Below are 12,492 nucleotides of genomic sequence, written 5' to 3'. Positions count from 1 at the left end.
TGGGCAATGTTTAAGCCAAACTTATGCTCAGTCAAAACCTTTTACCCATCCCTAGTGGTGCCTAAACACTGTAACCCCTCACAGTTACTCTTGCTGGGAGCAGAAACGGGCCCTGCTGTTAAAAAAAATAAAAAAATAAAAATTAAATTACATGCATCTGTCATACAGGTGCAGAAAAATTGGGCCTTGGGTGTTGGTGGTGCCTGATCACTGTAACCCCTCACAGTTACTCTTGCTGGGCACAGGAATGGGCCCTGCTGTTAAAAATTTGAAAAAAAATTTGAAATTACATGCACCTGTCAAACAGGTGCAGAAAAATTGGGCCTTGGTTGTTGGTGGTGCCCTAAATCAAAAACATTGTTGGAAGCTAGCATAATCAAGATTCAGGAATAGGATAGGCAGCATAGACAGTCTTCAAGGGATCCCAGATCCCTAGCAAATTCAATCAGCTACATCTGCATCAGGGGCTTGATAGCTGCTGTCCATCCATGACAATGAATGATCCATTCATTTTGATAAATGTCACCTGGTCAACGGAGTATGTGAACAGACGCACTCTTTTATTCATCACAAAACCTCCAGCAGCACTGAATGGCCATTCAGAAAGCACACTGGAAACAGGACAGGCCAGTAGCTTGATTGGATAATGAGCAAGTTCTGGCCAGTGGTCCATCCTCAAGACCCAGTAAACCAGTGGAAGCTCAGTTGGAAAGGTCTCAAAGTTTGCTCTTGCCTCTAGCTCAGGGATTTCCAAACTATGGCCCTCTAGTTGTTCAGGAACTACAATTCCCATCATTCCTAGTCATGTATGTGAATGTCAGAGTTTTACAATGCCTCATGGGATGTCTAGTTCTGCAACAGCTGCAAGGCCGTAGTTTGGGAATCCCTGCTCTAGATAATCCTGCACCATATGATGCAGAGGCTGCCAATGGTTGCCTAAACCTAACAGCCCTGGGCGCTGAGGACAAAATAATTTTTTAAAGGCATTGATCAGCTGCCCGTCTTCTCCACCGCTCCTCCTTTGACCGAACCAAGCCTCAGGAACACGTTGTCAAGGAAATGGTAACCTCCCAGTGTCTGGAAATGTGTTACACAAATCTTTCTTCAAGGCATTATCAAGATGTTTCATCCTCCGCTCCCTCTGTGAAGACAGGATTAGCTCTGCAACTTTACTCTTCTAACGTGGATCAAGAAGGGTTGCCAACCAGTAATGATCCCTTTTCTTGATACCACAAATCCTTGGGTCCTTTCGCAGGCTTTGCAGAATCAGAGAGCCCATGCAGTGTAAGTTTGAGGAGGCATGACATTCTGAGTACTCTGAGTCACCAAGGATGACATTGTCAGGAGCAACCTCTGCCCAGCCACGTACAACTCCTGGGGTTTCTGGGAAATCAAAACCATCCCTCGAAGACTGCTGTATGTTATCCTCTACATTCATGCTGCCAAAATCCTCCTCCTCCGCTGTTTTTTTGCAGCCCCGCAGGAATGGTATCTGCATAAAGGGGGCCTTGTGGAGAAAGGGAGTGCTCCTATTCCTCCCACTGTTCTGCCTCAAGTGCCCTGTCCACACTTCCACGAATCGTGTGCTCCAGCAAAAAGACTAGTGGGGTAGTTTCACTGATCAATGCATGGTCGCGTCTCACCATCCTTGTGGCCTCCTCAAATGGTGACAGGACAGTGCATGCATCCTTTATCAGCAGCCACTGGTGTGGCGAAAAGAAGCCAAGCTCCCCTGAGCCTGTCCTTGTGCTAAACTCACACAGGTACTTATTGATGGCCCTCTGCTGCATGTGCAGCTGCTGCAGCATTGCCAATGTTGAGTTCCACCTGGTGGGCATGTCACAAATGAGGCAGTTGGTGGGCAGGTTGAATTCCCGTTGAATGTCAGCCAGCCGGCATTGTGTGACCACCGAAAATGTCGACAGACTTTTCTGGCCTGCCTCAGAAGATCTTGTAAGCCCGGGTACCTGTTCAAGAAACGCTGCACCACCAAATTCACGACATGTGCCAAGAATGGAAAATGTGTTAAGTGTCCCTGTCGGAGGGCGGAGAGAAGGTTGGTGTCATTGTCGCATACAACCATTCCTGGCTCAAGCTGCCGTGGCATAAACCACCACTGAGCCTGCCCCTGACAGAATCTCTCCCCCAGTGTGGCTCCTGTCCCCTAGACAGACCAACTTATGCACTGCATGGTATCTTTTAGTCTGACTGCTTGCTTCAGAGGAAAATTCAGCAGAAGAGGCCATAGAGGAAGAAGAGAGGAGGGGCGGAGCAGACAGATGTGGCAGAATCACCACCAGTCATTTGGAGGTGTGGTGGGGGAACAAGCTCCAGCACTAAACCCTGTCCTGCATCCTTCCCAGCTGACAGCAGAGTTACCCAGTGAGCCGTGAAGGAGACATAACGTCCCTGACCATGCCTGCTGGACCATGAATCAGCAGTAATGTGAATCTTCCTGATGACCACTCTGTCCAACGAGGCCAAAACATTGCCTTCCACATGATGGTACAGAGCTGGTATGGCCTTACATGAAAAGAAATTTATTTATGGAACCTGACACTGGGGTACAGAACATTTTGATAATTCACGAAAGGGGCAGAGTCTAACAGATGAAAAGGCAGCAGTTGTAGTGCTAGCAATTTGGCCAAGCCTGAGCTTGTGGATGGCTGGGACAGTATTTTTTTTTTTTATGGTTCTACAACTGGGGTAGCGAAATTTGCCTAGTGGTGAAATCAACAGGTGGTGTACTGCTAGCAGATTGGGTGCAAGTACCTGTGGCACCCATTGCTATACCATTATCCCTCTCAGGGCAGGTTGTTGAGAAGACTTGAGGTATAGTTCGGGTAGAGATCCCAGATTAGGAGCAAGAAGTCTGCATTTTTTTAAGATGTGGGTCTTTCAGGTGCTGTTGCAAACATACTGCATGACAGGTCGCAATATGTCTTTTCTATGTGTTGCCCAAGCGGCTGGTGTTCTGGGCATGCTTAATTCGCTTCAGACAGAGATTGCAAACAGCTATGCTGCGGTCTGCTGCACATGTGTTGAAAAAAGCCCACACAATGTACTTTTGGAAGTCAGCGAGGAATTAGCAGTGCCCCTCACCTGTGGAGCTCTCTTGTGTGATGCAATAGGGTGGCTGCCCTTAAGCCAGGCCCCTGGATGACATCCTGCCTTGTTGGAGTTGTTCCTCCTCCTCACTTTTCTCCTCTATTCTCTCAGGCACCTAAGTACAGTCAGTGACCTCACCATCCCCTCCCTCCTCGTCACTGGAGCAAACTTTATAACTTTTTATTATAGAGTGTGGGAAGGGAATATGGTGCTTGGGTGCAATACTCTTGTGCTTGGTGCACTATAAACCATTTTATTCATTTTTTTTTCAATAAAGAAAAACTTAATAAAGCCAAAAAAGAAAACCCTTGCTGATGCAGAAGGAATAGCACCTGCGATGCAAAAGGGGGGACAACAATTATGCCCTAAATATTAGTGCTGCTGCGCCACAAAAAAAGAAAACCCCTGCTGATGCAGAAGGAATGGCACCTGCGACGCAGAAGGGGGACAGCAATTATGCCCTAAATATATTTAGTGCCACTGTGCCCCAAGAAAAAAAAAAACCACACTGCTTACACAGAAGGAACAGCACCTGCGATGCAGAAGGGGGACAGCAATTATGCCCTAAATGTTATTAGTGCTGCTGCGCCACAAAAAAACCCCCTGCTAACGCACAAGGGGGACAGTAATTATGCCCTAAATATTATTAGTGCTGCTGCGCCACAAAAAAAACCCCTGCTGACGCAAAAGGAGTAGCACCTGTGATGCAGAAGGGGGGACAGCAATTATGACCTAAATATTATCAGTGCTGCTGCGCCACAAAAAAATAAATAAAAAAAAACCAATCACTGCTGACATAGAAGAAATAGCACTTGCGACACAGAAGGGGGAGTACTAATATTGTAGCAACAGAACCTGATGCCGCAAAAAAATAAAAATGAAAAGAAAAAAATATATATATCAATGAAAAAAAAAGAATGGGATCTGTGGGGTGACAGACATGTTGTGTACACCAACACTTCAGTGGCACTACTACCCTGTGTTACATAAGAATCAGCACAGCACTACACTGCACTGCATTAAATTGACTGAAATCACAATCCACTAACTACCCTGCATAATCTCCACTCCTAAAACACACTACACAGGGCTGCCGTGTAAGCAGCCTTATATAGAGTGGGACGTGGACTTAGCCCCTGAGCCATTATTGGCTAAAGGCACCCTGCTTTTGGCCAATTATGACTTTGACAGGACATTGTGCTGGGATTGGCCAATGCAAGCAGGGCCACGGGTCCCACTGGGTCCATTATATATATATATATCCAATATCCATTATATATATATATTTTTTTTTGGGGGGGATTTTGGTACAGGATGTGTGTGTCAGAAAAGGCAGGTGACAATAAATAAAGAAAAAAAAAATTGAACGACGAAAAATAATGCAGCCACTAAATTTGAGGAGTGTTAATCTGCAATATGTTACATTTTTGTTCTTGGGTTTAAATATACTGTATGTATAATTTTGGACAGTGTGTGGAAAGGTTGGAACCCGGGTTCGATTTTTCTTTTGCTCTCTAGGACCATTGTCTTACCTGTTTGCAGTTTTGTTCAGCCGCTCTAGAATTCAGCTTTATGTGGCTGAGCATTCAACAAAAATGCAACAAACGTCCATGATCATACATCCCTCTTGTGTCCCCAACCTTTTCTCAATTGTTCCCCCACACATTAAATTTATATTATACATTTTCATTGTTAATTTAATAATAAATTAGAATATTCGTTAAGATTGTATCCGCAGAAGTTGTCAATCCTTGTAAATGTTTTAAAAATGAAAACATAATAAAGAACTCTATTTAAAAAACATAAATAATAAAATAATACATATTACCTCAAAGTATGTAAGATTTACCCATCATGTTTATTTTTTTCTCTTGTCCTTTAGGTGAACCAGAGGAGATTAAACTGGTAGATGGGCAAACAGAATGTGAGGGAAGATTAATGGTGAAGTATCGGGGGGAGTGGGGCTCAGTGTGTGGTTATTATTGGGGTTTCCCTGAAGCCACTGTGGCTTGCAGACAGCTGGGATGTGGCAGCCTACAGGAAGATGGTGTGGAAGCCAAGACTGCCAACTTCGGAACTGGCTCCGGAAAGATCTGGTTAAGCCATGTGAAATGCACTGGAAGCGAGTCTTCTTTGGCCAAGTGTCACCACCGGATGTGGGGAGCTGAGGGATGCGGGCACAAGGATGATGTTGGCGTGGTCTGTGAAGACAAGAACACAGGTATTCAACTTTACGGTGTAATTCCCTCTTCTTCTACATTTTGACAAAAATAGTATTATATGGATTTTGGATTGACCAACATGGTCAATGAAAAATAGTTTATTCTTTCTTGGAATTGTCTACAGTTTTTTTTTTTTTTTTATCCTCTTGGTTCCCCAGGACTGAGCAGCCAGTACAGACTTGTGAATGGCAGTCAGCGCTGTTCAGGGAGAGTAGAGAGGATCTACGCTGGTAAATGGGGAGCGATGTGTGGAGAACACTGGGACTTGAGGGCTGCCAACGTCTTATGTAGACAGTTGCATTGTGGTACGGCGGTATTCGTCCCCCGTGGTGGGTATTTTGGAGAAAATCACCTGGTGTGGAAGGATGAGTTCCACTGTAAAGGCACAGAGTCTGACCTCAAGCAGTGCACAAAGGCTGCTCTAGGGAAACATAACTGTCCAAACTGGGATACAGCCGGCATCATATGTACAGGTACGTACCTGGAACATTTTATTATGTTAGGACAAATATCCAAACTTCACCAATTAGTTGCCTATTTGCATATTTATATGTATTAGCAAAGCTATTGCAGCTGTCTTGGAAAAAAAAATATTGTAGTCAATTTCTGAGGTTGTCTAGCAGGCCATCAAAATCAGATTGTACAATAGAAGTTTAAAATGAAATAGAGATATTTAGATGTGTGAGGCCTTCATGTAAAAAAATCTCACAGAATTGTGTAAAACAGTGATTGGATGAGTTGTAATAAATGATCTAAAATATAATTTTAAATTCAAATACATACTGTATATATTACATACGTTTGCAGAATTCACACAGGAAGTAAATTGCTCATTCTTATTGCATTTAGCGCCTTATCGCTCTGTAATACAAGCAGTGTATCATGCTTCTCTTTTACATACAATGCCGAATGCCTCTCTTTTTTATCCAGTGCCTCAACCCTCTGTATTAAAAGCTCATCCTATTCTATTCCATACAGTGACTCATCCTTCTGTATTACATACAGTGTCTCATCCCTCTGTATTACATGCAGTGCCTCATCCCTCAGTATTACATGCATTAAAAGCAATAGATTGCACTTCTCTATTACACGCAGTGATTGCATGCCTCTCAGTGCTTCATCCATCTTTTTAACAAGCTGTGTTTCATGCTTGTCTATTACACTCAGTGCAGCATGCCTCTCTCTATTACTTACAGTGCCTAATTCCTCTAAAACTTGTATGTAGAACCCTCTAGTGTGCAACTAGTGTAGGTAAATTTATTTTGTTACTCATGGTAGTATTGTGAGTCTGTTATTGAGTCAGGTTACTCTAGGTCAGGCTGGAGGGTTCTGCAGTGCAGGAATTTTGTATCTCTCCTGGTTCTAGAAGCTTGGAGAACCTTCTGTAACTTAGTGGGAGGAGGCCAGGAGGTCCTGATCTGCATACTTGAGGGAATCTAGAAATTGCCCAGGCAGAAGGCCCTGGCAGGGTATCTGGATCAGCCCCTAAATATCATGGAACCTGGCCAGCAGGTGAGTCAGGAAGAAGATGGAGGTCTGAGGGTGCTGTCATGAGGGCTGGAAAGGGGACTCCCAGGACTGGGGGGAGGGGGGGGGGCTCTGCCTCCAGGCTGGAGCTGAGGAAAGGAAGGAGAGGAAGCTTAAGAGAGAGATCTCTGTTACCTTTGAGTTTTGTGGAGAAGACATCCTGGCTAGCATTAGAAGATCTGAACAGTAGGAGGCTTGAACAGAAGTCTTGCCCAGTGCAGCAGGAATTAAGGGACAGTGTAAGTACCTCAGCACACCCAGGGGTATAGAAGGGGAAAGACTGCCAGAGATAGCATGCTTTCACAGGGACAGTGTTCAGTTTAACCCCAACCCCTAGGTCTTGGGCATTCTTCAAAGCAGCCAGGTGGGCTGGTGGTCAAGCAGCCAAGTCAGCTGGTAGCATCTGCGAGTGTTAGAACTGTGTGAGGTTCTACTAAGGAGATATGATACTCCTGCACACAGTTTGGAACTTTGTGTTATTTCACTAAAGGGGACTCTGAGAGCTCCTGGTTCGTAAAGAACCCTGTCGCTGATCCATTGAGACTACAAATATTCAGAAGGGAGTACAGTTCACTCCTCATATGCCGTTCTTCAAGTCAAGTTGGGCATCCCATAACCCCTTTTATCCTATCCAAGTTGAAATCCCTAATTAGTCCTAAAAACCAAGCCCATGGACTGTTTCTTGTGTTTGGATGCAAAATGGAAAATGTGTGTTGCCTGCCTGTACAGACTATAAGGGGACCCAAAATTCAGCTGCTCTTAAGGGGTTAACACTACATGTACAATGCCTCATTGCTCTAATGCACACAGTACCTCACCCCTATCTAATCTATGAAGTCCCTCATACTATTCTATTTCATGCATTCTCTCATACCTCTCTATTACATGCACCTCCTCATGTTTCTTGCAGTATCAGATATCAGATAGTATGCAGATATGCAGTGTCTCGTACCTCTGTATTACATGCAGTGCCTTGTACTTCTCTATTATAAGCAATGCCGTGTGCCTCTTTATTACACAATGTGCATTATGGCTCTTTATTATATGCAGTGTTTCATTTTTTGTCTGTTATACACAATCCCTTATACCCAGTGGCAGCCCGTTCATTAGAGGTGCAGAGGCATCTCCTCCATCCATGCATCTTGCCCCCTAATCTACATTTAGGGCGCCAGACGCATGAATTCCAATGGGGTAATTAAATGTTTTTTTTTTTTAAGCACGTGATTAGAGCCAGAGGCTCTAATGGGCTTTAAAAAAGGGTGGGCTCGGGGCACAGACCTGAAAGGAGAAGCAATCTTATTGGCCAAGGAGGGAGGAGATGCACGACCGGAGGAGCCACCACTGTCTCTAGGGATGGCTCACCCACAGCAGCTCAGCCATTCAGCACCCCCTGACTCGAACAGGGGAGGGAGGAGGAGGGTAGATCGGAGTCATTCCTGGCAGGACATCTGCCTCCTAAGGCAAGGAGGCTGTCCGTATCCCGTGGGGGAGGGGTGTCATTTGGATTGCCGCCCCCCCCCCCTCCAAAATTATCGAGCACCAGCTGCCACTGCTTATACCTTTTGGTGTGGGTTCTTTCTTGAATAGAATAACTACCATTATGACCTCCACTGTGCCACATCCATAATAACTAGAGCAAAGACAATTTAGGAAAAAATCCTACAGCGATGTTGAACTTGGCACTGGCATGAGGAAAAAAAAAAAACTAAAACTTTACAATTTCTGGTAAAAACACTTTGTGTATATACACATACATTTGTTAAAATAGTCATTAGTACTCCACAAATGTACCTGATACAGAGTATACCCCAAATGGACCAAAACAGATTCACTTCTATATAGGATAAACTATACACATGGCTTTTTTTTTTTTCAGTGGAAATGTGGGGGAACGCAGTATGTAATGTAATTGCATTCAATTATTGATGCTGGCTGCTGGGGGGGGGGGGGTCTATTGTTGCTGAAGAGGATCTATTTTTGCAGGGCAAGGGGGGTCTACTGTTGCTGGGTGTGGGTCTTATGTTGCTAGGGGTCAGTTGTTGCTGAGAAGGCTCTAGTGATGCTGGCTGCAGGGAGATCTGTTATTACTGCTGGGGATCTTTTGTTGCTGAGGGAGGGGGTATTTTATTGTGGGTGGTCCATTGTTGCTAGGGGATCTATTTTACTGCTTTTCTTGTTATCATGAACAAATTCCATACAAAATACTTAGTACCACAATTGTTACTTGGTTCGTTATTCTATAAAACGGGGCAGTACTAGGAGATGTGTAGGGGCAGGGCCGCTGATAAGGCAGTACAGCCAGCCCTGTTGTACCGGGCCCGGAGCTCATAAACTCCACAGGGGGGCCCCGGTAGCTTTACAGTTCATTTCTAGCTATAAAAAAAAAATAGGACTTTTTAAGCCACAGCCCAACACCCACCTGATAAACAGGGAATATAGTAATTTCCTGGCCCCCTCAGGTCAAAAGAGGGGCGCAGGATGTGAAAGTAGAGGAGGGACTTTTTCTCCATTTTCAGGCGCAGGCAGACATTCCTGAGCCGTATGCTGCTCTTCACTGATGCACCTACACAGAATATAGTTCCGGCCGTCCACTGTATCCCTTCCCTGGCGGATGGATTCTATTGTGGAGCCGCTTCACTGCCTCAGAAAGTGCCTGTGCTGCAGCCCCAGCCAGGGAGAGAACGATCACTGAGGTGGCTGAGAAGACAGAGGGACAGGGCCAGATTAACGTAGGGGCTATTGGAGCTGCAGCTCCAGGCCCCTACCTTTATATAGGCCCCGGGTTGGCCATATTCACTGTTACCGCTCTTCTGTCACTTGTAAACACAGAAGTCTGGCTTCTATGCTCGCTTCCCCAGGCAGCTCCCTCAGAACCTCCCCACACAGCACGAAGGCCGGACAAGGAGGGACAGTTGCCGATGCATGGATGTGTTTATGGGCTTCAGAGACAGCATCCCATGTTGAATTAGGCATGCATGGCTGCACCCTTCCTCCTCTGGGTGCATGGCAAGGCACGGCCCTTAAGGCCCTTCAAAATCCTCAGCACCAAGCCCATGATGCTCTTAATCCGGCCCTGCAGAGGGAGTAGTTCTGGAGGCAGTGCACAGGCAAGCAGTCCCCTGCACATGACACACTGACAGCTCACATAGGCTACTCAAGAAAGTGCAGTCCTCAGACTCTCTGCTGTGTGCTGATAATGATTATCTTCATCATCATGATTTTTATCACAGCACATCAGGTTCCCAATCTCTCTCTGTGTCACATGGCTGTTAGGTGCTAACTTTCTTATGTCTGTACTGTGGTATATTCTGTAAAACCCAGTACAGCCATAAGTTAACAAAGTCAGCACCCAACAGCCAGTGGTGTATTTAGGTTTTGTGCTGCCCTAGGCCTGACTAAACTTGTGCAGCCCCTAATTTAAATATGACCCACCTCTTCCTGTAAAGGCCACACCCCTTCCTGTTTATGACCCGCCCTGTCATCTGTAAACCACAGACCACAACCAGTCTATCAGTGCCCATCAGTCCAGACTCATCAGTGCCGCCCTATCAGTGCCCATCAGTGCAGCCTCATTACTGCCCATCAGTGCGGCCTCATCAGTACAGCCCGATCAGTGGCCACCAGTGCAGCCTATCAGTGCCCATCAGTGCAGCTTATCAATGCCACCTCATCAGTGGCCATCAGTGAAGCCTACTAGTGCCCATCAGTACCAGCAGGTAGCAGTGTGACTGCTTTATGGGGGTGCCAGACTGATTTGCCCCATAGGACTGGCACTATACTAAAAGTGTAGTGCAAGCCGGTGGGGACCCTTTTCGTGTGGGAGCCAGGAGGAGGCTGTTTTTTTTTTCCATGTGGGGTGCAGCTTTTTTGCTGCCCCCCTGCAAAGTGCTGCCCTAGGCCTGGGCCTTGTTGGCCTAGGCCAAGATACAGCACTGCCAACAGCCATGTGACACTGAGAGAGCCATAGAGAACCTGCTCTGCTGTGATCAAAATAATCATCATCATCATAAGCACAGGCAGATGCTACTTCACACATTTGTTTGGGGAGGGCAGTAAAAACACTCAGCTGAGCTGCATTTTTGTAAAAACCAGGTGTGACCAGCACTATGGAGGACCTGGGTAAGATAGTCAGGTGTAAGCTGCCACCAACCTACCCCTAAAGGTTTGGGGTACAAAGATAAATGCAATGAGGTGTTGGTATGTGGCGCTACCTGCTCAAGAGGAATAGGAGTAAAGTGACTTACTCCTGGGGTGAGGATTTGAGGACACAAATCTTCAACAAGATATACTGGAGGAAGGACTTTACTGGGCAGTCTGAGCAATGCTGATGATTTAGAGCCTGCCAGACCCAGCTGCACTTTTATACAATTTTATATAATTTTGTATTAATGCTTATGCTTACAACAATATGGTGATTGTTTGTTTTGTGGACAATTAAGTTTTTAAACAATCTTAGCTTATACATACACACAATCTGTGCACCAAGGCACTTTCCTCCTATTCCCCTTCAGCAGGTTGCGCCACATATTATTGGTATGGCGTTGTGACAGCTTCCTGGCAGGATAGCTAATGTGGGTTCAGACGAGGGTCCGAACACACCTGAGTGCATCCCATCTAATTAGTTGTTGTAAAAAAGTTCTAAAATAGGACCTCTCTGCTGCTTTATATTATGTGTAATACGTTTAGAATAAAAATGATCAAAGGATAAGTTCACCATTTGGAACATGTTACATTGTTTGGAATATGTACAGTAACACGCCCCTGCCATCAGCTTCCTGGATTTACCCCTCCCCCCCCCCGTGACAGCATGGGGTCAGGGGTGGGGTCGAGTGCGAGATCGAGGGGGGGCCCCTGTCAGGTAGTCTGTACGGGGCCCCATGATTTCTAACAGCAGCCCTGTGTAGGGGTGGAACCAAGGAATGGTGCAGGAGGTGTCTAGGGGGTGGAGACAAGGGGTGACCTGGAAAGGGAGAGTTCCTGAACCTACTGTCTGAGAAAAAAAGCCCTGCCTATACATAATAGGTAGAAGTCTCCTTCTACCTATTTAACACATTTCTGTGTATATGCACAAATGTTTTTACCATAAAATTGTAACTAAAGTTTTATTTTTTTCATTATAAAGTAATCTGTCTCATGCCAGTGCCATTACCCACAGGCCAATTTTCAGCTTTCAGCACTCTCACATTTTGAATGACAATTACTCAGTCATGCAACATTGTACCCATATGAAATGTTTATCCTATTTTTCCACACAAATAGAGCTTTCTTTTGGAGGTATTTAATTTAATTGGGTTTTTTATTTTTTGCGCTATAGATTAAAAAAGATTGAACATTTTATAAAAAAAATGCACTTTTCTTCGTTTCGGTTATAACATTTAGCAATTTGCTGGGACGGGAGACCCAGGTAAGCCGTGGAAGGTGGCGGGAGGGGGGGGGGCGTCCCCTCCCGCTCCTTGTAATAACAGCAGAGCGGCTTCTCAGCCGCATTGGTTGTCATTACAAGTCAGCCGACCGTCGGCTATGGACACCGGTACCAGGGTGATGCCTCTAGCTACAGGCATCACCCCAGGACATGCACTTTCCTAAATATCGGCAATATCGGTAACCTCAGGGGCTGATTCCAATATATCGGGGA

General features: G+C 45.5%; 1 protein-coding gene across 1 annotated transcript in view; it reads left to right on the top strand.

Annotated features, from left to right (window-relative positions):
* Window positions 1-12,492, top strand: part of LOC309567672 (scavenger receptor cysteine-rich type 1 protein M130-like) — a 65,119-nt gene that overhangs the window by 48,097 nt on the left and 4,530 nt on the right. Inside the window, exons 5-6 of the mRNA XM_082273103.1 lie at window positions 4,991-5,329; window positions 5,489-5,803. Of these exons, the coding sequence (XP_082129229.1) occupies window positions 4,991-5,329; window positions 5,489-5,803 (654 nt within the window). The remainder of the gene's footprint in view (window positions 1-4,990; window positions 5,330-5,488; window positions 5,804-12,492) is intronic.

Source organism: Pelophylax lessonae, assembly GCF_965119305.1.
Source record: "Pelophylax lessonae genome assembly, chromosome: 12".
NCBI lineage: Eukaryota > Metazoa > Chordata > Amphibia > Anura > Ranidae > Pelophylax > Pelophylax lessonae.
Note: the sequence above shows the minus strand (reverse complement) of the source record. Positions and strands in the feature narration are given on the sequence as shown.